This window comes from Carassius gibelio, chromosome B15, assembly GCF_023724105.1.
Source record: "Carassius gibelio isolate Cgi1373 ecotype wild population from Czech Republic chromosome B15, carGib1.2-hapl.c, whole genome shotgun sequence".
Lineage (NCBI taxonomy): Eukaryota > Metazoa > Chordata > Actinopteri > Cypriniformes > Cyprinidae > Carassius > Carassius gibelio.
Window position 1 is genome coordinate 13,012,501 of NC_068410.1, and position 26,585 is coordinate 13,039,085.

General features: G+C 36.1%; 1 protein-coding gene across 3 annotated transcripts in view; it reads left to right on the forward strand.

The window, feature by feature from the left end:
- The window catches only part of usp32 (ubiquitin specific peptidase 32), a 48,381-nt gene that overhangs the window by 10,429 nt on the left and 11,367 nt on the right, over positions 1–26,585 (forward strand). The window contains exons 3-16 of one of the 3 annotated variants that reach the window (XM_052575947.1): positions 6,248–6,353; positions 6,892–7,010; positions 9,722–9,881; positions 16,187–16,318; positions 16,521–16,628; positions 16,796–16,911; positions 17,286–17,348; positions 18,182–18,265; positions 18,414–18,475; positions 18,916–19,018; positions 19,339–19,528; positions 20,400–20,578; positions 21,162–21,302; positions 23,781–23,898. In XM_052575947.1, coding sequence (XP_052431907.1) covers positions 6,248–6,353; positions 6,892–7,010; positions 9,722–9,881; positions 16,187–16,318; positions 16,521–16,628; positions 16,796–16,911; positions 17,286–17,348; positions 18,182–18,265; positions 18,414–18,475; positions 18,916–19,018; positions 19,339–19,528; positions 20,400–20,578; positions 21,162–21,302; positions 23,781–23,898 — 1,681 coding nt within the window. Of the gene's footprint in view, positions 1–6,247; positions 6,354–6,891; positions 7,011–9,721; positions 9,882–16,186; positions 16,319–16,520; positions 16,629–16,795; positions 16,912–17,285; positions 17,349–18,181; positions 18,266–18,413; positions 18,476–18,915; positions 19,019–19,338; positions 19,529–20,399; positions 20,579–21,161; positions 21,303–23,780; positions 23,941–26,585 lie in introns of all 3 variants that reach the window. The other 2 variants (XM_052575945.1, XM_052575946.1) reach the window with 2 other exon arrangements.

A 26,585-nucleotide genomic window follows, 5' to 3' on the forward strand; every position in this document is an offset into this window, starting at 1 on the left:
GCAAAACAATAAGAAATGCCACAAACATCATCACAAATTTTGAGAAAAGCCACAGTAAAATCACCCATTTTGATTGCAAAAATCACAAAAAAATATTTTGGTGAAATCTTGGAGGGACTGCCTAATGTTTAGTAGACCTATATGCTAACATAGTTGTTTGCATTCTAACATTTTCACGCATTTGTGATCATTTTATTATTAAGCCTACTGTTTATTTTTGGTAATAGTAGCTATAATATTGAAAAAAATTATTTAATTAAATGGAGGTTGGAGTAGACTAACTTACCTGTTAAATATGCAAATTAATGGTTAATAGCTCCAGTCTAGGCCACAAGCAGGCAGGCCATGGCGTCCTGCTCCACCTCTCAAATTTACTAAATATGTAGGGCAGTGGTTCTTAAACTTTTCACAGAGTACCCCCTCATAAAATATTAGGCTTTTGAAGTACCACCATTGTGACTAACATTGACATGGCTTGTGATGGGCGTAGTGTTATAGATTTACTGTAATGCTTAATAAGGGTTTAGCATGGCTCTGATAAAGCCAAACATAAATTGTAGGGATTTTGTTTTAATTATTTCATTGTATGTTTAATCGTATCCTGATTACCACCAATAGTGAGTCACAGCTGGAGAAGCAATGATCTAACTTTGACAAACAGTCCTGACATATCTATCACTGTCAAATGTAGCCCAACACTTGGCTCATGTTTTACTTTAGGTTAATAATGCTATGATTATAGGCTAAGGTTGTCTAATAAAGCAATAAGCGATGCGAAGCCATGTTTTCTGCAAAGCTTTGTCCAAAACTATGGACAAAGGCCCATTTTGACATCTTGATTAATCCCTCTACTTTACTTAAATGTATCAGCTTCAGTTCTTAAGTGTTAATCAGTAATTTTACACATGATAAAAACCTGCGCTTAATTTGCTTGGAAAATACTTCCGAAATACAGCAGTAATAAAAAAAGGTACAGTAGCCCAGCCTAATAATAATTTGTGTATATTAAAACTATTGCTCGTAACAGACCTGTGTGTTTGGTATCACTAGTGCAGTGTCCGTTCTCAAAGCATATAAGCCCTGCCTGCGTGGGGCTCATGCTGTTCTGTAGTTTCTTTGAAAATGTATTAATTCTGAACATGTTGCGTGTCCATATTGCACTAAAATGCGACACTGGACTCCCTACAGTCCGCAGCAACACACCCCCATGCATAAAGTCGATTGGATAAACGGTTCTCGACATAATAAAAATGCAAACAGACACTGGACACGACAGTTGTCATGCTGTGCCACGCCGCAACAGCTAAAGTCTGTCTATAAGCGACCATTGAAAATCATTTAAAATTTGTGTCAGTGCGTCATAAATAGAATGCAGCAGCAGTTTACTTTCGGGAATTTGTCAGACATGCCACATCCAGTGTAGACAGCATACTAGGTTCTATTGTATTTTGTCGCACCGCTCGTGTCCAGTGTAGACACATGTTTGAGAAAAGAATATATTCAGCCCCCTCCCTCTGAAGCTTTGGATATTAAGTGTTGATTATGTATTGATTACAAAAAAATGGTATTTGGACTACAGCCCTACATGATGCGCACAAAAGCTTATATAAACTTTTACAGTATGCACTGCAGTTTTCTAATGTGATTCTTTGTTCTTTGCATGGCTGCTGTTTGACTAAGCTATTTCCCTGTTTGTGTGCAGTTCAGTTTTGCTTTGCTGATGCTTCAAATACCCACAGTCTTGTGGTTACCAATTGTAACCCAGAGAAATGCAAGCTGAAAGGTGGGGCTTTATGGTAAAACATGCTCACACATTATCTTCTGACATTTAAAGACTTCCCCATGACCTGACCGCTGTAACCGTGAGTTCATGTGGCCCTCTCTACCTGTCTCCTGTAACTTTACAGGCTGTTCTCTGCAAGATGAATCATTCAGAGATCCCGCTCTATTTCTGCAGAAACCCGTCTGGTCTATACTTGTTGTCATAGGAACTAGTATTTGCAAGCCAGCCTGATTGGTTATTTTCGGCTTGTTTCTGTGTGGCTTTTGGCCAGTTTTATTGTGAATAATGTTTTGGATCAATACTCTAAAAGCACTTTAAGCTGGGGCGTATCTCTTTGATGTTTAGTGTCAATTAAACGAAGACCTTAAAACCCTTGGAGGACTTTAACAGGACTTGACTCTACAGTCAGGTTCGTCAGGTATTGTTATGAACTTTCAGGCATGGCTACGAGCCAATGAATTTTTTTTTTAGCAATATAAAGCTGCTACTCATCCAAGAAAAACAGAAAAGAGAGAGATGTAGTTTTGAGTTTATTTTTAGCTCTTTTTCCCACAACCTTGTACTGTGACTAATCCTGAATTCTACCAGCACCTTGCAATGTTTTTATCAGGTGAATCTTCTGCTAAGATGGTTCTTTCTGAGTGTTGCACACCTTCACATCATGTCACAGACCATTTGTTGGATCAAAGTTGACGTTTTCCTCATTTTAATCTTGGAGGTTCCTTCACCTAGAGCTGCAACCTTTCTGAATAAATTGAGAATCCTGATTGTCCCACATTCAGTGCAGTCTACCTAAAAAAAAATCTATATTTCATCAAATTATTATTTTTTTAATCTATTTGAATGGATGAATCAGTGACTCATTCATAAACACTTAATTTCATTACTAGGTCAATCAGCATGAATCTGAATGAATCTCTTGATTGAGTGATTCAATGACATTCATCTTTAACTGTGACTAGTCTCCACCTACTGCATTGCATCGCAGTTTAAAAACAAGCGATTTTAAGTCACTGAAACAGCATTGAAAGAGAACTAATTACACTTATGTACACGCTGTCTGAGAGGCTGTCTGTTTCTGAGCACTGTCAGAGAGGCGCAACCATGTGCAAACCGTGCTCATAGTGTGCAGTTGTATTGAACCCAATTATTTTTGCTGCTTTAAAGGCATTGAATGGTTAAATAAACACACTTGTATCAAAATGCCTGTCTTTGCAAGTATCATAATTTTTTATCTTTACTCTACTATAGTTTTTTGTCCTATTGTTTGTAATTAGTTTGTGCTTATTTAATAACTGACTGTTCACTTATATATATATATATATATTATAAAGACCTTATTTAAAGCTACAGCTCATAACTTTTGGCACTCTAGCAGTTAATTAACAGAGCAGAACTGCGTACATCTTGCGGAAAAACATTGTAGCCAGAGCTGATGCTTTCTGTTTATGTCTGACGAATTACACAGGTACCGGGCTACTCCGCAGCGGTACCTACCCAAACCAGTCTAAAATAGTCAGAATATAAACCGGTATTATAGGTGTACCATAGTGATTCAGGACAAGACAAAAACACGGTTTGGAAAATGGATTCATGGTGTACTCACTTATAATTATATAAATTTTTACAATTTTGAACACAAAGACATGGACTGCAGTTTTAAAGCAAAAATAACTATATTGGGATGTATATCATTATCGTAAAATAAAAGTACTCAAATCGTGATATAGGATTTTGGTCATTACGCCCACTCCTAGTCATTTAGGAATAAGATCCTAAGGTGTTTGAATCAATATCACAATCTTTCACCAGTTAATTATGCAACTGTTACTCCACCCTGTCTAACTATGCTACAAAATCAATATTATTCACTTAACCTACATGCACCCACATGTGTATGAATGGCAGATAGTCAGTGTCTGCGTCCCGTGGGTGATAAATCTATGGCTGCAGGTGACATCTCATGATGCATCCATCATCGGGAGGCACAGGCAGAAGGAACCCTGGGCACCCAGCTGTTATTTCATCGCTGTGATAAGTGGGTCGGTTCCCTTGAACTCAGCTCGCAGCCAGCCAATCACCTCACGCTAATCTTTAGCACCCAGCATCATTAAATCCCTTGCAGCATCGCACACTTCCCCTCCTTTATTCCTCCAACTTCCTGTCTGTGTGCGTGTCAGCTTCAGGAATGCTCTAGTTGATCATTACCTCCACCTTCCGTCGCTCAGTATTTGTATTACATCAAAGGGCAATGATTACATGCTACGGAAGCGTGCTACATTATTCATTATGAAAGCAATGGCTTCTTTGTTTGTTTATATTATGTATCTGTACAATTTAGTTCTACAAACAAATGAAATTAAACCAAGCCGTTCTGTTACAGAAATGAACAAATTTGTTGAGAAATTCAGAGCAGAATACATGCTACCTTCAAAATCACAGTGATGCAGTGGCTTATGTGTGTAAACAGCCCATAAGAAGAGAATGTCTGTACACATATCAATATCCACCCAGCAAAAAGACTTAAAGCTAAAGCAATTAAAACAACCAACTAAATATGTTAAGCTGGTGGCTTTGTTGATTGATTTTAACATAATTGTAAACTGCATTCCAGTCGTGTGCCGACATCTCCTCCAAGCCTGAGCCTGAGCGCTGACATCCTCTCTGCCCTCTGGCCAAGAGTGAAGCCATCTTTGCACAGACAAATCCACACAAAACTGAGGCCAGAGCTGTAGAGATGGATGACAACACAGTGTTCATTAACCAGACCTTAACTTCATTCAGACTTGCCAGCAGGGTCCAGAATTAACACTCCCCCAGTGCCAACTAGTTAAATAGATTTGGGCGAGAATAACTGCCAGTTAATTTACTTTACATTCATGTTGGAAACCAAAAGTCAGAGGCCAAATTTTTTGTGTATTATTATTTTTTTTTTATATATATATATATATATATATATATATATATAATATTTCCCCGACTAAGGATTTTCATAGTCCAATCAGAATTTTAAAATTTTGCTGATATTCGACTGATAGTCTAATCATATGTTATATAATTTTTTTTTTTTCTTTTTTACATGTTTTGTGATTACTGGTTTATTCACTTAAGTTATTTATTTATTATGTAGTAAATATACTATAATGTAACTAAAAGGTCACGGACATAAATTAAATTTTAATTTAGTTTGTATTTTGTGTTGGTGTTTTATTTTATAGTTATGGTTGTGCCTATGTAATTAAATATTTGCTGGTTTCACTTATTTTTGTTATTTACAAAAATGTGTGTAAATGTTTCATTGTCTGAAGTTCCTTGACAAGTAGCTAAGGGGAATAAGTGGATTTTGTACCCTGCTCACCAGTGAAGCTGCAGTCTGTCTAACTTGTCAGTAAAGACTGATATGGACTTGGTCACGTACAGTTTGACAGAAGATTGATACCACAGGGAAGGCACCTGTCAGTGTGTGGAAATCCCAGCTTTGACATCACAAAATTGCTCAAAATTATAGGAATGATCTTGTGCTTTTTTCCTAGTAAATGTTTGTACTATATGCTGCAGAGCGCTAGGCTGTGCAGTAGGCATCTGGGGGCGTGAACATTTTAGTTATATGTGGCGTTAAGTGTAAGACATGGTGTCATACCAGGCATAAAAGTGAATTATGTCTGCATGAGATGTCTCTGTGGAATAGAAATAATCAAAAACAGAGAGAAAAGTATTTTACTGGTAAGCCTCCTGCAGGGCCACATTTTGCAGAGATATTTTTTTTTATACTGAAACACATTTTCAGTAGCCCTGCAGTGTGGGTTGAGAGAATTTAATGTTTCCTCTGTATTAAACGAAAAATTGTCAGCTGATTTATGGGGAGATATGTATCTAGAGAGCATTATCATTAAAAGGCTGATGTTTCTCTAAATCTCAGCGGAAATAATAAGTGTGAAATAATACCATGGCTGTCTGTATGAAGTGTCGAACACCAGTAGATTTAGTAATAGCGTACTGATGGGAAGGAATGAAGTTTCTTTGTTGTGCAACTGGTAAAATTCAAAAGATGGCACATTTTGTTTCATTTTAGTTGCATGGCTTTGTCCTGTAAATACCTGTAAAAACTTTTTTTGCTGTGCTTACTGATAAATAACTTTTTCAATTTAATACTTTTATTATAATTATTTATAAACTCAACTGAGTTTGTTGTTGTCTGTATGTCGGTGACATTTGCATAATCATTATGTGCAATTCAATGTACTTCTGCATCGTTTCCTGTGTTCTTTAGAAAGAGGCATGCGCACTGACAATCATTCATCTGAGCTCTTGGTTTCTAGAATCCTACTTGACTGAATTAAGTAATGGAGAACTATCTTCACTCTCATTGGTTGTTTCTGCATTGCTGCTCAGTCGAGTTCCGTGGCAAAATCTTGCATTTTAAACGGCCATGTTTAATGTGCATCCCTTTCTCATCTGTTCTAGGTGATCTACAACTCTTTTGGTGGTACATCTAAAGGGCTGCACTTCAACTACCTGATCGTCGGGCTGGTTCTATTAACAAGAGGACGCGATGAAGAGAAAGCCAAATGTACGTTTACAGAGAGGCACATGGATATCCATTCCAATATTCTACATATTATATACTCTATACATTGATCTTGCACTTTATTTCAGTGTTTTTCATAGAAATTAAATGTTCTAAATGTTTTTATAAATTCTGAGCATGATGGATTACAGATGAATAACGCTGTGTAGTAGCTTTATTCTCAGGATTTAAAGCATCATTTGGAGATAGCCTTACAAATGTATGTGTGTATTTGTTTGTTTTGCTTGTCACAAAAGGTGCTCGACTAATTCCATTTCAAATAACAATCTAAACAAGCACACCTCAGCCTCGACATATTCAATTATCCAAATGTTATTTAGCTTTGTTTTGCTCCGTGTTTCTGGAGTCAAACTGGTAGCTGCATGCTCACTCCACTTCACAGTCTATTCCCCATAGATGTACTGTCTACTCTGTCACAGTGTCCCTGACAGCTGTGATTGATCTGAGGGTGCAAGACACATTGCCTGCTAGACTTTGATTAGCTGTTTGTGTATGAACCTGCATGTCCCTGTATCCACAGACATCTTCAGCTTGTTCGCTTGTGATTCGGGGACCTATGTGGTCCGGGAGGATGTGGAGAACATGCTGCGTTCAGTGGATGGGGAGGTCCCGCCCTCTCTTAGGAAGTGCTTCACTGAGGTCAGTTCAGGAAAACTAACCTGTGCTATTAACCTAGGTCTTAACAAATCTCCTGACTTCTCAGACAAACCGTCATGCCATACAGCCACGTAGTGTTTTTTTTTTTTTTTTTCAGGAAATTTATCTGCATGTTTTTGAAATAAGTCTCTTATACTCATCAAGGCTACATTTATTTGATCAAAAATACATAAACATGAATCTTGCTAATTGTTATTACAATATAAAATAGTGGTTTCTATTTTAATAAACTTTAAAATATAATTTATTTCTGTGACGCAAACCTGAATTTCCTTCAGTTATTACTCCAGTATAAACTGTCAAAAGATCCTACAGAAATCATTCTAAAATGCTGATTTATTATTATCAATGTTGGCAACACCTGTGCAACTGCAATACTTTTTTCATGATTCTTTGATGAATTAAAAGTTCTAAAGAACTGCATTTATTCACGATATAAATCTTTGCTTTGACTTCTTATGAATTCAACACATTCTTGCTAAATAAAATTTTAAATTTTTTCCAAAAACAGGAAGAATAAAAATGTACGGACCCTAAACTTTTGAACGGTAGTGTATATTGTTCGAAAAGGTTTCATTTTAAATAAACACTCTAACTTTTTATTCATCAAAGAATCCTGAATAAGGTACCAGAGCGTATTACTGTAGTTTACATTACACATTTCGTCGTAATAAGATATGGAGTCTCTTCATATCTTTTAACGTCACAGAAACACAAAAATGTCATACAACATGCCAAAAATTAAGCCTAAAATTCATTATAGTAACACAACTTTTGACATTAAGTGTTTTACGGATTAAACGAGAAGAAAGACCATGTTCCCTTCACTGAAACAGCTCATTTCCCTCATACATATTCATACAAGGCTTATTCTGTTTTATATGTGTTGTACGTTTACACCTTTTTTATATACAAGTATTGATAAATTTAGTCTAAGTACAAATTCAGTTCCACTTACCTGACACTTATTCAGACTCATGATTTAGGATTAAAACATAGACAAAGTTAGTTATGTGGTCTTTTGGCTTTCAAGTCAATGGAATAATTAGCACACTATCATTTCGTCAATAAATGAAATATTTAGCGCACTATAATTTTTTAAATAAAATTATAACGAGTTCAACAAATGTTTGATATAATGTTAGTGGCATAATAATAATTTGTGCTGCACCACGCGGACCATCTACCTGCTCGGCTCAAAGTTCAAACAACAGCGCAGTGTGAGTTTACTAGAGCAGACGTGTTCACTCACTGATAACAGTGCTGTGCTGTGAGATCCAATGTGAAGCACTTGAATCCGGCAAAGAACACAAATGACATTGTGATTTAAACTGTTAACACTATTCAAAGTGTTAAACACTATGGCCAACCATAGTCAAAAGACTTTTCAATCTACAAATAACCATAATTTACCATAGATTAACTGTAGTTACACTAAATGCACCATGGTATTGTGGCAGAAATGTGGGATATTCATTTGGAATTTTATTATTAATTTAGACGTGTATTAAAAGAGTAATGGAATATAATTACAGCATTTTTTGTGATTAGGCTATAGCATTTGTGCATTTACACTAAATGTATTGTAAAATAACATAAATTTACATCTGTGTCTTAACTCAAGCTATTACTACGATCTACTCAAGCTACTGTCAAATGTGCATTTCTAAGAGACAACAAAATGTAATATTATTAATATTGCAGCCTGCACTGCAAACTGTGCTGATTACACACATTATCCAAGTATGGCAACACAAACCTGTTTCATGATTTGAAGCAATATCACTCATTATAACTTGCACAAACTGAGAAACGTTTTTTTCTATAAACGTTTATTTTATTTTATTTAAAAAAAAGATTACTGGAAAATGTAAGAATTCAAAAGCATGAAGTGTTTGTCATGTTCTGACCATAAAGAGTAGTTTAAAACCACAATTAACAGTCTGGGTTCAACAACTTTCACTTAGGAACAAAAATCTGCCTTTCAACTTATAATAAAGAAATAAAGATTTAAAATGTTTCATGATAATTATCGATATCAAGTGATATTAAACATTTTATTGTGAAAATGGGAAAATTTGGGGCCATATCGCCCAGCCCTAGACTGAACCCAATTTGGTATTTACTGGCTGATAAATGGATTACATGCCTTTTTAATCCAATCTGTCAAAATCTCTATATACAGCACCGCTTGAACCGTTCGCCCTATTTCAGCTTGTGAGAGAGCTTCCTCTGTGTTATAGCCCTGCTCTAATAATAAGCTTAAAAGGTTGACGGTGCATATGTTGCGGCCAATAAGGTCACATCATTTGCTTTAACATACTTTCCCTTCTTTTTCTCGATTAGCTCTTCTTAAGTTGCACTCTCTTCTCAGCCTTCACGCTTCCTGCTGCAGCATCACTTTCTTGATTTAGGGAAAAGCCACTCAGGGCAGCACTTTTGTTGGTTATCCCTTGGCAGCAGCTTTAAAACTCTCTCTTATCTCTTTACTCAACCCACTCACATAAATGTATCTGCATATAACAGAATTCAGTACATATTAATAATGAGAAAGCTTCCCCTTCACTGCACAAGGGGAAGCAACTAACATGAAGTCCAACTTCTCAATTCTGCACTCTTACAGTTGGTCATGAGTTCATTAGAGAATTGCACTCTGCTGTTTATTTACAGTGTTTTTGTCTGTTTCTGTCCAGGGAGAGAAGGTGAATTATGAGAAGTTTAAGAGCTGGCTTCTGCAGAATAAAGATGCTTTCACATTCTCCCGCTGGCTGCTGTCAGGTGGTGTGTGTGTGACGTTGACTGACGACAGCGACACACCCACTTTCTATCAAACCCTAGCAGGTGTCACGCACTGTAAGTGTCACTATTTTCTCTGACTATTATCTGAATACTTCCTCTAAATAAGCTCTCAAAACTCTGCCTGTATTCTTTGAATACTCTCTCACTCTGGTTCCAGAAGTATTTTTCTCCCTGCATTTCCTTCTTGGTTATTAAAATGATTTTCAAACAAATTCTAAGCCTTGAACTAAAGCAGCCATCTCTGAGTTTTGAAAAGCTTGAGAAAAAGAAGGTACATTCGTATACTTTTTTGAGGGACTGAGTTACAATTATAGTAAAATGACTGTACAATTTAAAATAACTGTTGAAAGGTTTGGGGTTGTTAACATGTTGAAATAAGTCTCTTATCATCACCAATTTAATCAATCAAAAATACCGTAAAAACCGTTATATTGTAAAATATTAGTACAATTTAAATGTAGCTTATTCATGTATATACCATCAGTCTCAGAGCTCATGATGAGTCTGCCCTGAAAGATTTGTACATTATCATAAGACATGATATTTTTTCATTCAGAACCCAACTTTGATGGCCTCTACTTCCTGAATACTCTCTCACTATCCCATTAGTACTTTCTGAATATACTCTCAATGCTCTCTGGACTGGCTGCTTACAGAAATATGGGTTTTAATAAGAAATGACTAAAAGGCTGTCATTTAAATGTACAAGACACACTGTGTATCGTCTGCTCTTTGATCGTCCATGCTGTAGATGTTTTAGGCAGGTTGCAAGTCTCGTTTTGTCCAGTTTCCTCTCCTCCCCAAAACAAAGGAGGCATCAGCAAATCAGCCGGCCTGTCCTCCACCGGGAAAGAGGCATCTGTGTGAGATAATAGCGAGTGACAGGCAACACTTCCCACTCAGCGAACACACACACCGCATTTGCACACACTCGGCCCTGCTGCAGCTGTCACTGCCACCCAGCTATTAAAACCAGACTGACACGGTGAAGGAAATGGCTGCATTCACTCAGAGACCCCAAGTCTGTACAGAGCACTAGCTCTTCTCATAGAGACAATGATTTATTCAGGGGCTGAAGATCCCTCACCCGCTTGGTCACTCAGTGCTTTTGCTGTCATGAAATCTTAATGTGGGAAGCCTGTGATTTGTTTTGTTTTTTGTTTGTTTTTTCCTCATTTATGAGTGTGCTGCATGACCCACTTGACCCACATTCACAAGTGACCATGCTGTGATAGCCATGATTTCAATTTAGATTGGTGTTTTTTTATTTTAATAATTATAATATAATAATATTATTATTTATTAATTCATTTATTTTTCACTTTTACAATTTTATTTATTTGTTCCCTAGTGAAAAAAATACAAAAATGTATTTAAAATAGGTTTTATTTTGTGACCCGTGCTGTCAAAAGGAGTCGGAATGTGCCAGGTTTAATTTTAAGCTACAGGTAAAAGAAGTCAGTTTTGGTCGAATTTGAGGTTTTCACAAAAATGAGTTCATTAAGCCCTCGTCGAGCAATGCTCCAAATAGTAATAAAACATCTAAAATGATCTTTTTTTGGTACATTTTCTGAGACAAGTACTTTTCTCTCTGCTCACTGCGTTGACTGACTTTTGCGAAGCGCATGCATAAGACGCACCTTTCCAAGAGGGTAATTTCCTTATTACGAAATTTGTCTTGGCGAAATTCAAACAAACATTTTTCACTAGATCAGATCTGCTGACTCTACCACCTTCAAACAGCTGTAGCTCAATCATTTGTTGTCCGATTCCAACAAGTCAAATATCATTTTGAAGGTATTTTAATGGAGGACGTTGAACATTTTCTGGACACATTTTTGGAAGTGCTTTCTTTTTTATTCCAACTCATTCCGCAAGCACGGGTCAGAAATACATTTTACTATATCCTGCAATTGTACTTTCAGTTTACTAAACAAGTATACTTTAAGTCTGCTTTTTAGGAATAAGTCGTTTTCTGCTTAATGCACTTTAATTGTGTGGAAGTAGTGCTGAAGTAAACTAAGGCTATACTGAAGTCTATTTAATTGTGCTAAAGTGGAACCATCGCAAGTATGCTTCAGGTACACTTTAAATATATTACATTTAAAGACTGATATTATACAGAGATAATACAGTCCTTATTAATAGAGATATTAAAACATATTTTAGGATTAGTATTAAGTAGTGTGCATTGTGTATCAAAGAAATACTCTAAAGTTTAATTATAATTTTCTATCTGTAAGTTTGAAGTGATATGTAAATAAATATGTAAATGGATTCTGAGGATACTTAGTATGAAAATAAAGGTATTTTAAATCATGGCACAGGTTTTTTTTTTTTTTTTTTTTTTAACTTGGGATTTTACTCGGGAAGTCGTGGCCTAATGGTTCGAGGGTTGGACTCCCAATCGAAGGGTTGTGGGTTCTAGTCTCGGGCCGGACGGAATTGTAGGTGGGGGGAGTGCATGAACAGTTCTCTCTCCACCTGCAATACCACGACTTAGGTGCCCTTGAGCAAGGCATCGAACCCCCAACTGCTCCCCGGGCGCCGCAGCATAAATGGCTGCCCACTGCTCCGGGTGTGTGCTCAGTGTGTGTGTGTTCACTGCTCTGTGTGTGTGCATTTCGGATGGGTTAAATGCAGAGCACAAATTCTGAGTATGGGTCACCATACTTGGCTGAATGTCTCTTCACTCTTAATGACTTTACGTAGGTTTATTTAAATGAAATTAATGGTTAAGATATTATGTCTAATCTGTCTATCTACCTGTTGTTCTGGTTATCGTTCTCTTTATCCTTTGTTAGCCATTTTTAAGACTCTTCCTCTATTATTATTTTTGCATTAAATTTAAACAAAGGTAGCTTTGTTTGACTGTGCAAAAATCTGGATAAATGTGTGTTAGATTGCACTGTAAATGTATCTCTTTTTTTTTTTTTTTTTTTTTTTTTTTAAGGGGGTTTGAATATTTTTACTGGGAATGAGAAAAGTTAATTTGATTCAGATGTTAGAATTGATAATGCTATGCTAGTAAGCTGTTCAGTAGGCTTTGAAACACAAACATTAGTGCAGGGCAGGAGCAAACCAATATCGACAAGCCTGTTCTGCTTGTGATTTAAAGCAGTTGCCTATAGGTTGCTTCAGAGAGCATACACAGCAGTTGTTTGCCTTTGTCATTAATCAGTTGTCTGTATATAGTCATTATTGGAAAGTCAATTTATTTGCCTTTCTGTATATTAGTAAGATCCTGATCGATTCTGTCTATTGCGTATTTCTCCATTACAGAATGAATGCACAAGGTTTGGCTTTATTTTTTTCACTGTGTCACTGGGACAAGATACATTTATCCTCAGACACAAGATAGAAAGTAAAAAAAAACACTAAAGCATGTGATTATGCAAATGGCTCAGTAAAATTAAAATTAGAAGTTTGCTTTGTCAATCAAGGACAGCTTTGGCTCTCCATCTCTAGCCAATCAGAGAAGCTACCTGGGCAACCCATGGTAATCTGCGGCCCGCTTCAGATTATCCTCTTAGCTCAGTGAGAGGGCTGTGTGTGTGCCGTTGGTGTGAAGTAGTCATGATCTGTGTGATCTGTGTGAGCGAGTGTGGGTTTATGGGTTCATGCGCCTTCCAGAATATGCCTCACACCAGGCCAAGTGCGAACAGGCAAGAGGCCTATCAGAAAGAAGAAAGTGAAGGCTGGGTGACAGTAATCTGTGAGAAGGAAAGGGAGTTGGATTGCATATGGAAATGGAGAGTAACTGTATTTTGCCAACATAACGTTTGCTATGGTACATGCCATATCTAACATCCAGAGCCGTGACATGTGCTGTGGAATATGGTATGGTTCTTCTGTTGCAACTCTGAACGAGTCGCTCCTTTAGGTGAGTGCTAGCATTTAGAGGTGTGTAGTTTAAAAATAATGTGTTCATGTAGCTGTATGGTAGCTATATATAAATATAAAAGCTTTATGCTAACCACACACCTTCATGGTTTAATTTACTTATTTTTTGTTCTCACCTAGAGTGTATTAATTTAATAAAAAAATACAGTAATATCACCATATTAATGTTAAATATTATAAAAATTTAAAATATATTTTTTCTGTTTTATTATATATTTTGAAATGTAATTTATATCTGTGATGACAGCTGAATTTTCAGCAGCCATTACTCCAGTCTTCAATATCACATGGGCAATGATCCTTCAGAAATCATTCTGATGATCAGAAATTATATGCTGATTTGGTGCACAAGTAATATATCTTTTTTTATTATTAATGTTTAAAACAGTTGTGCTGGTTACTATTTTTGTGGAAACTATGAATAATATATTTATTTTTTTGTAATCAATAGAAAGTGTAATATATATATATATATATATATATATATATATATATATATATATATATATATATATATATATATATATATATATTATTGTATAAACACTGTTAAAATGGCATTTGCTGGAGGATAGTTTTTAGGGTATGTACAGTCCTGCTCTATTTCTGGGTTGCACTCATTTAACAAAAAATAAAATTCAATTATAATGATGTCACTCTCACCTCTGACCAGTTGCATATATTTTGCACAAAATGACAATGCAATGATATAGTTTTGACAGCTTCAGAGTCCCCACAGTGTCACGCTTGCCACTAGTAACCACCAGAGAAACAATGCCATAATGCATTGCACGACCAGAGGATATCACAGGCTATGGCTAGCTTGAAATTAACTGCACATAGTACCTCATATTAAGATGTACCTCAACGTTCAAGGCTGTAAACATTCAGAATAAACGATGGCTCTTTTCTTTTACATACGGCACGTAATAAGTGTTACAGATTATCATTTGCTGTCCAATGCACATCAGTGAATAACACTCAAGCAGTTATTCAGTTCCCAACAGCTATTCTAAACTAATTATTGTTCTTAGTAATAATAATAATGTTGCTCTGAATAATGATCATTCTTCGTCACTGCATTAATTACGTGGTGTACTGTAATGTCTCTTCATTCCAGAGGGAGATCTGTTGTTAAATGTTGTTTGGTGTTATGCTAAATGCATCTCATATGGGTTTTATGGTTTATATTAGGATTAGAGTTTCTTTAGAAACCACTTGACACTGAATCATTGATGGTGATTTGTAGTGAGTGGGCTCGTACCCCTATAGATCCCTTGTGTTTCTGCTCTTTCAGTTTTCAGCCCTCAGACAGTAACCCTGCTCTCCCAGAGCACTATGGGAAATAATGACTATTGACCCAATCCAATCATACTCCCAGTTGTCCATCAAACCACAGAGGTTTAACTGTGCTGCTGGAGTCTGAGATAACAGGGGAGTTTCAGTGCAATCCAGAAGCTGTTCATTAAAATGCCTTTTATTCCTGTCCCAAGAAATCCCAGGACATTCTCTCTCTCTCTCTCTCTCTCTCTCTCTCTCTCTCTCTCTCTCTCTTTTTGTATGGATCTGCTCCCTTATTTATTTTTTTATGGAGTGCATTCTCTGAGATGTATTTGTGTTTTGAATGATAGACGGTAAGGAGGCTGAAATGAACATCAGGTTAAACAAAAGATCAGATTTGCATTCCTGTGTTTTGACACTTACCTTATGTGTGACAGTCAGTGTAGGAGGGGATAGACCAATCCTATTAGCCTAAGCTACAGATTATGGCCAAGCAAGAAGAGTTGACCTAGGCCCTTTTAACCCCAGCAAACTAAAAGGACTATTTGTGGTGTTTACAGTGAGTCATGCTTTCACCTAGTAGCTGTCATGTAATCAATCATAAATGTTTATCATCTAATACGAGCCCATGTCACTCACCGGAGCCCACTTACAGTCTGCTACAGCTGTGGTTTCTAATTTATTATGAAAATGATTCCTGTGTCTATTTTAAGAATGTTTCTTCCAAACAATAAACATTTAGTCAGTTAGATTCTGGTAAAGTAGTCAATATTAAGATGGTTCTTTTTATAAAAAACAAAACAAAAAAAGGACAGATTAGTGGAGTCTATATGACTTGTATGATAATATATTTAAGTTTTTTTTTTTTCTTATACCATGTAATAGCATTGTATTAGGAAATTGTCAGTGTCAGCAGTATATTTTAATTTTAATTTGAGTTTTTATGTGCTTTAGTCATTTTATTTAGTTTTAGTTTTACCTCGAATCTTATTTTAGTTCAGTAAGTTGCCAAAATTCAGCTTTCTCTAATATTTGACATTCACAAGTTATTAATACTTTATTTGATTAAAAAAAAAAAATATATATATATATATATATATATATATATATAATTATTAAACAGAATCTGATTAAACAAATCTGATTTTTGTGTGTGTGTGTTTCCTTTCTTGCAGTAGAAGAATCAGACATTATCGACTTGGAAAAACGCTACTGGCTGCTGAAAGCCCAGTCAAGGACAGGCCGCTTTGATTTGGAAACCTTTGTCCCTCTTGTCTCGCCCCCTATTCACGCATCGCTTAGTGAAGGTAAGGCATAATTCATTACAGCAATTTTTAAAGATTCACAAATGCACTGAAACACACAAACTTGCGGTTCCCAGAAAAGTCACGGTTTATCTTATTTTAATAGTACTGGGTCTTTGCTTTTAAAATGTATTGGATCATTTGTGAAGAATCCAATTACACTCTCTGGCTGATCTGAACACTGACATTTTCTCCCATTGTTTAGGCTTGTTTCATGCCTTTGATGAGAATCGGGACAATCATATTGACTTTAAGGAGATATCTTGCGGGCTCTCAGCGTGCTGTCGGGGTCCTGTAGCGGAGAGGCAAAAGTGTAAGCATTTTACTTTCGATCATCCTCTCTTGCTCCTCTTATTCCATAGCAGATGCAGGATTTTTTTTAATTTTTGAGGCCATATACACACAGTTAAATAAATATTGCATTATTTTTGCGCAAATGATAATAGTTTCCCATCTTATTTTCTCCACCTTGTATTGCAGTTTGTTTTAAAGTGTTCGATGTAGATCGGGATGGAGTTCTGTCCAGGGATGAGATCCATGAGATGGTGGTGGCGCTGCTGGAGGTGTGGAAGGATAACCGTACAGACACTCTCCCTGTAAGTGCAGAACAGCTGATTGTCTCATCGAACTTACCTTTTTCATCCACAGAAATAGCATTAACAACATGGTACAGTTGAACTAATCTGGTTAACCTTTTTATTACTAAACAAATTACTTCCATAGCATTAATAGTCATTATTTTGTTTATGTGTATATGCTTATTAGGAGATTAATGCAAATGAGATGCAGTCATGTTGTTGCATATATGCACTAATGTGAGATTAAACATTTAAATGAAACTTTCAATCAATTCATTATTGATTTGTGCATCCTGAGTTGTCAGCGTGTTTCTTACATCTAATGGAGTTATTTCATGTCAGTTATAGATTTCATGATGATCTTTCATGATTTATGCTTCTGTATGTTTCAGGAGTTTGATTCCAGCGTGTCAGACATTGTAGAGGACATATTGAAAATGCATGACACAACAAAAGTAATTGTTCTTTCATTTTCATATTGCATATAGCATATCATGATATAACAAATGCATTAGTTATTACCATTTCTGATTCAATTTCACACTTCAAAACCACAGCCAAAACTAATATACACACCACCTTTTAATTAAAATCTAAAATTTTAATATAAATATGATGTAAAATATAATGCTTTATATATTTAATATAAATATAATGTAAATATTAGCAAATTAAAAAAATTGCATGTAAATTAAATTTACCTTTTTTCATTTAGCAAATGCTTTTATCCAAATTGACTTACAAATAAGGACAACGGAAGCAATCAAAATCAACAAAAGAGCAATAATACACAAGTGCTATAACAAGTTTCAGTTTGCTTAATCCAGTAAGGTTAAAAAAAAAAATAAAAAAAAATAAAAATAAAAAAAAATATATATATATATATATATATATATATATATATATATATATATATATATATATATATATATATATATATATATATATATATATATATATATATATATATGATAAAAAGAAAACAAAAAGTATAGAGCAAGCTAGTGTTAGAGGCCTTTTTTGCTTTTGTTAATTGTATAATAAATAAAATACAAAAAGATTAGGAAAGTTGGATTTTTTTTTTTAAGAAAACAAGCAATAAAAGAATAGAGTGGAAGTCTAAAAGGGACAAGTTATTACTATTTATTTATTTATTATTAATTCTTTTTTTTAAAGAATGGAATTATAATAGAGAGTGCTAGAGTTAGAGGGTCAAAAAAAGATGCAAGATAAGTGTTTTTTATCCGATTAAGATGAAACTAACCTTTATCTTGTGTTTTATTCACAGCTAGGGCACTTAACCCTGGAGGACTATCAAATATGGAGTGTGAAAAGTGCACTCGCCAATGAGTTCCTCAACTTGCTGTTTCAGGTATGATCCTGCTGTTTGTAGCATTTTTTGAGAAAAAAAAAAAAAAAGTGTCTAAATGCTTCTATAATCTGTAAACACTAGTAAATCCAATAATGTATACACATCTTGGGTCTGGCCTGAAATTGCTTGTTAATCTGTTTGTCATCAGGTGTGTCATATCGTCCTGGGCTTGCGTCCTGCTACCCCTGAAGAGGAAGGCCAGATCATTAGGTGAGAGTAGGACACAGCATTACTCAGCCTATCATTGTCTGTAACTCTGCTTCATTTGAAAAGCGTCCCTACAGAGCACTTTCTCAGTGTTTTAAAACAAGCCTTATGAGGGCCGTATTGTATTTCACTTTCCCATAAGCCTCATGATTAGGCTTTGTCTGTATATAAGCATCCATCATACCTCCTCTGCCTCTAACAGTGTTTTAAACCAGACAGAGATTGAGAACACAGTTTTATTTTCAATTAGATTTTTCAGCAGGACTGATGGTGCACAAAAAGATGCTATAAATACTGTATCACATCAGTGTGTCTGTTGTATTGCAAGTTTAGCACTGATGTGTTGTGATGGAAGGAGAGTTTGGTTGGGTTATTTTGGTGCCTGTGTATAAATATGATAGTTTGACTGACTGACTGATTGACTGTTTTGTTTGACGGCACAGGGGTTGGCTGGAGAGGGAGAGCAGACATGGGCTACAACCCGGTCAGAACTGGTTCCTGATCTCCATGCAGTGGTGGCAGCAATGGAAAGACTATGTCAGATATGTGAGTCAGCAAAATGCCTGTTCAGCCTCTACATAACAATGAAAAGGAGTCGTATGAATAAACGTTTTCCTTTTCATTTGTTTTGAAATAAGATTATTATAAACATACTGTGCAACTAACTTAACTATGAACCATTTTCAAACTTTGTAATTATAAGTGGACAACAGAAAAGACTAAACTGATTTAAAAATCAAGCTGGATCTTGTTTCTGTCAGGCATCAGCTGGACAAAAAGTAGCGTGATCTTTAAGTCTTTTATTGATGATACTGACCATATGGTGGATTTTTCATTTTTGATATACAATCTGTTGTGTTAAACAGGATAATAAGTCGATTGTCATGGAGCAGCCGTCAATGCAAGGCAGTGGGATGAGAAGTTCTCAGTCAACAGCACCTATAGACCCCATCTTGTACAGAATTGGAATAGTGGTCCGTTCCCCCAGTTCTCCAGAAGAAAAATTCCCTGATAACATCTCCAGCTCATCGGAGGCTTCAGAGAGCACTGGTAATAGTAAGTACAAACTCAGTTGCTAGAGTGAAAGGGCTAGTTCACGCAAAAATGAATGAAAATTGCTTAATTACCCTCAAGTCATTCTAAACCCGTAAGACCTTCGTTCATCTTTGGAACACAAATTAAGATTTGTTAACATTCAGACGTAAATTTTTATTTTATTTTTATTTTTTTGCACAAAAAGTATTCATGTAGGTTTAACCACTGATTTCACAAGGACTTTTTTTAATGATGTCTTTCTACCTTTCTTGGTCTTGAATGAGGTACAGTACTGTTGCGTTGCTGTCTGTGCAAGATCACAAAGCTCTCGGATTTCATCAAAAATATTAATTTGTGTTTCGAAGATTAAAAAAAGATTGTATTGGTTTGAAACGACATAAGGGTGTATAATTAATGACAGAATTTAGATTTTAGGCTGAACTATCCCTTTAAGAGTACAATTTGAGACTCAATGTCTGAGCCTACCACATAAGCTACCATTCAAATGTTTACCATCAGTAAGACTTTTTCTGTTATTTTTTTAAAGAAATGAATACTTCTATTTAGCAAGGTCAAGTTAAATTATGACAGTTAACAGATTTATAATGTTAGAGTACTGGAGTACTTGGCTGCTGAAAATTCAGCTTTGCCATCATAGGAATAAATTACTCTTTAAAATACATTACAATAGAAAACAGATATTTAGATTCATTTGATCAAATTAACTCAGCCTTAGCATTGGAGTCTGCTTTCAAATACCATATTCCAACACTTTCAGCTGTGGTGTTCGAAACAAAGAATAGTAGCCCTAATGGGAAGTGCTCCAGTCCAGTGCCATAAAGTTTTAGATACAGTGTTTAGCCTATATTACACAATGTTTTCACTTCCCCAGGCCTGACCCCACACGCCACTTCCTCTGCCACAGACGTCTGCTTTGCTCGGCAGCACAACATCTCTGACAACAATAACCAGTGTTTCTCCAGCGCCAATGGCCATTTGCCCAACAGCATGGCTGTGCAGAGACCTGGTGCCATAGACAACCAGCCTCTGGTTACCACCGAGCCCATGAAGGTGAGTGTACATGTGCCCAGAACACCCACCAAAACCAGGAAGCCACTGATAATCCCCTTGTCCATCAAAATGACTGCTAAAGTGCATTCAATAGACCTGCAGGGAAAATAACACCTTCAAGCTGTTTTTCTTCTATTCTATCTAATTATAGCTTTAGAGTTCAAAACGACACTAAAGTGCCTTTTTTGAAATTGAAATCACCTAGAACAAATTAATCCTGTGATAAATGGTCTGTAACATTTGTGTTCTAGAAAATGAATGCTTTTATGTGAAGCTAAAAGCATTTTTAAATAAAACTGCTTGCTTCTGTAATGCCTTGTCACAAACACATTTGCAGTCTTGTATTAATGTAGCATCCCGTATTATCAGGCTTTCTGTACTCAACACCATGCAAAGCAGTATTTAAGTCAATTCGCTCTTATCCGCCTTTTTATCCATCCTCCCACTCTCAGGGTCATCGGAGAAGAGCATGGTGAAGGACTCTTACATCACCTGTGATTTATTCACTGGAGGTCGACTAGTCGCTACAAGTTGCCATTGCAAATTGCTGTCAATATGAAGTGTGTGACTCTGTTTTGTCCAGGCGCCCACACTGACTATGGAGGGAGGCCGGCTGAAGAAATCCCAACAGCTGGTGGCTTGTCGGGACTTTGAGACGATGCCAGAGCCGGTATGGAGGGCACTTTACCACTGGTATGGGGCCAACCTCAGCCTTCCCCGACCGGTATGTATGCAATCTCCCATCAGAGGTGCCACCCTGGGTATTTGATTTGTGCTTCTGCTTCAGTGAATGTCATTTTGCTTTGCCTTTTTTTTGGATGGAACACAATATTCCTGATGATGTGACATGAAGTGTCACATGAACACTGTCAGATATTACTAAACCTGATTCCTGAATATAGAATTTTTTTTATATTCTGACTTATCCCTCTAATCTGTTTGACATGGACAGTTGCCTTTCATTATCAGACTCATTTTCTTCATTTTGTAAGAACATGATTCATTATTATATAGCCTTAAAGGGTTAGTTCGCCCAAAAATGAAATTATGTCATTAATAACTCACCCTTATGCTGTTCCAAACATGTAAGGCCTCCTTTTATCTTCGGAACACAGTTTAAGATATTTTTGATTTAGTCCGAGAGCTCTCAGTCCCTCCATTGAAGCTGTGTGTACGGTCTACTGTCCATGTCCAGAAAGGTAAGAAAAACATCATCAAAGTAGTCCATGTGACATCAGAGGGTCCATTGGAATTTTTTGAAGCATCGAAAATATATTTTGGTCCAAAAATAGCAAAAACGACGACTTTATTCAGCAATGTCTTCTCTTCCGTGTTTGTGTGAGAGAGAGTTCAAATCAAAGCAGCTGGATTTCCGGTTCGCGAACGAATCATTCAGTTCACCAAATCGAACTGAATCGTTTTAAACGGTTTGCATCTCTAATACGCATTAATCCACAAATGACTTAAGCTGTTAACTTTTTTAATGTGGCTGACACTCCTTCTGAGTTCAAATAAACCAATATCCCGGAGTAATTCATTTACTCAAACAGTACACTGACTGAACTGCTGTGAAGAGAGAACCGAAGCTGAGCCAGATAACGAACAATAGACTGACTCGTTCACGAGTGAAGAACCGGTTGCATCGGTGTTCGGATCACCAGTAGTTCTTTCGGACAGTTCGATTCAATAAACCGGTTGAAGAAAATGGTTCACCAGTTCTTTTGCGCTCAACGTAATGGCGTCATTGGCGATGATTGCCCTTGATTCAAGCCTTCGGTTTACCCGCGCTCATAACACTAGCACAGAATCAGTTCAGAATCAGTCACCAAAAGAATCAGTTCAGTTCAGACGCTCTGTGTGTCGGTCTGCTTCACGCTGAATCACAGCGTGAACGAGTCAGTCTGTTGTTCGTTATCTGGCTTGGCTCAGTGTTTGGTGAACTGAATGATTCGTTCGCGAACCGGAAATCCAGCTGCTTTGATTTGAACTCTCTCTCACACAGACACGGAAGAGAAGACAATGCTGAATAAAGTGGTCGTTTTTGCTATTTTTGGACCAAAATATATTTTCGATGCTTCAAAAAATTCCAACGGACCCTCTGATGTCACATGGACTACTTTGATGATGTTTTTCTTACCTTTCTGGACATGGACAGTAGACCGTACACACAGCTTCAATGGAGGGACTGAGAGCTCTCGGACTAAATCTAAAATATCTTAAACTGTGTTCCGAAGATAAAAGGAGGCCTTACATGTTTGGAACAGCATAAGGGTGAGTTATTAATAACATAATTTTCATTTTTGGGCGAACTAACCCTTTAAATGGTTAATGATGGTATGTCATATGAACAGTAAATAGTGTTACATTCTGTAGGTGATTTAAAATATATTCATGTGAAGGAGAAAATGAGAAAAAATATTGATTCTTCCCCCATAAAATGTATGAATCACATCTCTTATTGGGTAACCTTCATTGTAAAACATTAGGACTCATTACAGTTATTTGCATATGCATATTAGCGGTTTTAAAACTTTTTTTTTTTTACTTTAAAAAAGTTTTTTTTTTTTTGTTGTAATATTCAGACTAAAACTTAATTTAAAATAAATTCATTTAAATATGTTGCATGTCATTTATTTAATAATTTTGGCAGCATGTTTAGTTTTTTATATATACTATTGAAACATAATTAAATGTAATAATAAAATATAAGAAACATGCACAAACAAAACCAAATTAAACCCTGCGGCTCGTGACGATACATTGATGTTTAAAGACACAAAATAATCAGTCTGTGCAAGAAACTCAACAGTATTTATTTATATATTTTTTTATCTCTGATTCAAGCAATGTCCGAAGTGTTCGAACTCTCCTAAACACGTCCTCCTGAGCGTGTTCTCAAGCAGGCGCGTGAGGAGTCGTCGTCTTGTTCCTTATATATATATATATATATATATATTTAGCCGTGATTCCCATTCACATCCATTATAAGACTGACAGACTACAACGGTCTGTGTTAAAAATCTTCTTTTGTGTTCTACTGAAGAAACAAAGTCACCTACATCTTGGATGCCCTGAGGGTAATGCTGATAAACATAAAATGTTCAATTTGGGGTGAACTATACCTTTAAGCAAGCAGGCAATCCACTGTATTCAAGCCCATTGCATCTCTCCATTGTGCTTATGATGTCTCCTCTTCCTTCAGGTCATCATGTCTACAGTCACAGCTCAACCAGAACTAGAGCTCTTTCCCCGATACCTCCTGTTCCTGCGCCAGCAACCGGCCACACGCAGCCCTCAGTCTAACATCTGGGTCAATATGGGTATGAGCAGCCTGCGAATGTTCCCTCCACATATGAACCGAGGTAACGTAAGCCTGCAGCAAGAGAGAGGCTACCTCCACTGCCTTGACCGCCTCCTCTAATCTTCTAAAAACACCCAACTCGGTCTCATCAAAATGATCTGTCTGGATAACTAAAGAGCCAAATCCTGATGCCAACACCTAGAGTCATCATCTGAGTTCAAAAAACTGTAATGTCAGCTAAATATAAAATAATGTTGAATAGATACAAAAATATATCCAAATATTTAGTGAAAGTGAAAAAGTGAAAGTCGTGACATTTGCCAAGTATGGTAACCCATACTCGGAATTGGTGCTCTGCATTTAACCCATCCAAGTGCACACACACAGAATTTATGTTTGTAAAACATAAAAATGCACATAAGTGCATGGCCTAATAGTGGTCTTCCTTATTGTTGAACCCTAAAAGTGGTTAGGCTATAATATAATTTATAAAGTTGTAATGGCTTTGCCAAGCTCAGAAGACTGTTTGGTGTGGGTAATAGGGCTGGGCGATATGACCATGAAATTATAATATCGTATATCGACGATGTCTCAAAAGTATCGTGATGTCGATGTCAACAGTCAGGTAACAGATGATTATCGACATTATAGAGAGAAAAAAATATATAAAAATGATAATCCTAGTATGTTACAAAAAATATTTTACATAGCCCATAGTCACCATACAGATTACTTTGCTTGCAACAATGAAATAATTTAGTAGGAGTGTTGGGAATCGAAAAGCCATTCCAATTTCAGAAATCCGATCAGATTTGTAAGGTCAGGAATCAAATTACTTGACACTTGCTTTTTCGATTTCTGTATGCACATTTATTGTTATCTCGAAAGATTCAACTGCAAGAAGACAAAATAGAACTTACTTCTGCACTCGCGCATTGTTTTCTGTGCTGTGCACACACACACACACACACACACACAAAGCGCATCTTATATACATGAACACTGGACTGAGCTCTCTTTCTCGCATTCTTACACATTCGAATGGATAAACACACAAATAATTAATAATTAAATAATCTTAAAGGGGCATCTGATGCCCATTTTCCAAAAGTTGATATGAATCTTTAGGGTCTTAATAAAAAGTCTGACACACAGTTTGGATAAAATTTCTCAGTGGTAGTGTAAAAAAACAGTTTTTACCCTGTCAAAAACAGCTGTTGTCAGAGCAAGCAGTTTTGTAGCATTTTCCTTTAAATGTTAATGAGCTCTGCTGACACCGCCCTCTCTTCCGAGCTACTCTCTGAGGGACTGTTTACTTTAGAAATTATAACGTTTTGTTGCAAACGGATAAATACATTAGTAGTGTCCGCTCACCTGCGTTCGAAGATTTGTCAGGCCAACACAGAATAATATATTGTGGGTGTTGTATTTTGATTAATAAAATAAAAAGTATTAAAATTACAATACAAAAATTTAATTTAAATTACCCTGCTTCTAAATAAATAAAGCAGTTATTTTAATTTGATTAAAAACAGGCCAAGAAAGAACTCCGAACTAGTAGGCTACCAGAAGAAAGAAAAAAAACTTAACATTTTTACTCCAAATTAGTTTTTAATCCCTGCATGATTTTAGTCAGAGGCCTACATGATAAATATCAAATACATTATAGCTTGACTACAAGTTTAAAAACAACACTGCAATTGTTACAATTAAGGAAATTAAACTTACCATCATGAAATGTGTTTACAGAGGCAATGATGCCAAAAGGAAAGAGAAACCCAGAAAATAGCCATATTTTATTCAAGACATTATTATATGACATCAACATGCATTTATCATTCTTACGATCACCGCCAGAATGTCCAATTGGGTTCTATAATTTTTTCTCAACAGTTCTCCTCACAAAACGAAATTCATTTCAAACACAAATTTGATAAGAGCAGAGTGGAAATTATAAGCAACATCAAAATAATTTTCTGTTAGTTTAAGCACAAACTAAGAAAAATCAAACCAAACTTTGTGGCATATAATTAAGACCAAACTGAACATGGTGTGTGTCTAAGGTGCATGTCAGCAATATTGTCTCAACGGGGTCGGGGTGTGGTGGAGTTGGGGCTTAGGTAGACGATAATATCGGATATCACGAAATTTTTAAAGGCGATTATCGGTAAGATATTTTTGACATATCGCCAAGCCCTTGTGGGTAAAGATGAGCGCTCTCTGATTTCCTATAATTGTTTGCTTTGCAATCATACCAACCTTTTTTTTCTTTTTGGTCTCCTATGAAATCAATAATTGCTGTGCAAATCTTATATTTATTTTTATTTGATTTGTTTTTTACAAGACCGCAATGATAATAAAAAAATTACATGATTTTTATTTAAATCACCCAGACTAATGAATTGATGAATGTTCCTTTTGAAAATGACCTTTGCCCTTTCTTGCTGCTACCTTACAACTAATCATCAGTCTGTCAATCAGGTATTGGGGCTGTGTATGTGTGTGTGTTTTCTGTATTGATCTGTGTGCTCCTTGTGACTGGTTGATTTAATAGCATGCTTATTAGAATCTATGGATCGGCTGAAACCTTACATTTTTCATTATTGCATTAAAATGAAACCATAAAAGTGTTACTTGACAAATTTAGCATAGTAGGTTAAATTAAGTTTACATTTTCAATTATGAAAAGTTAGTTTTTTAATATAT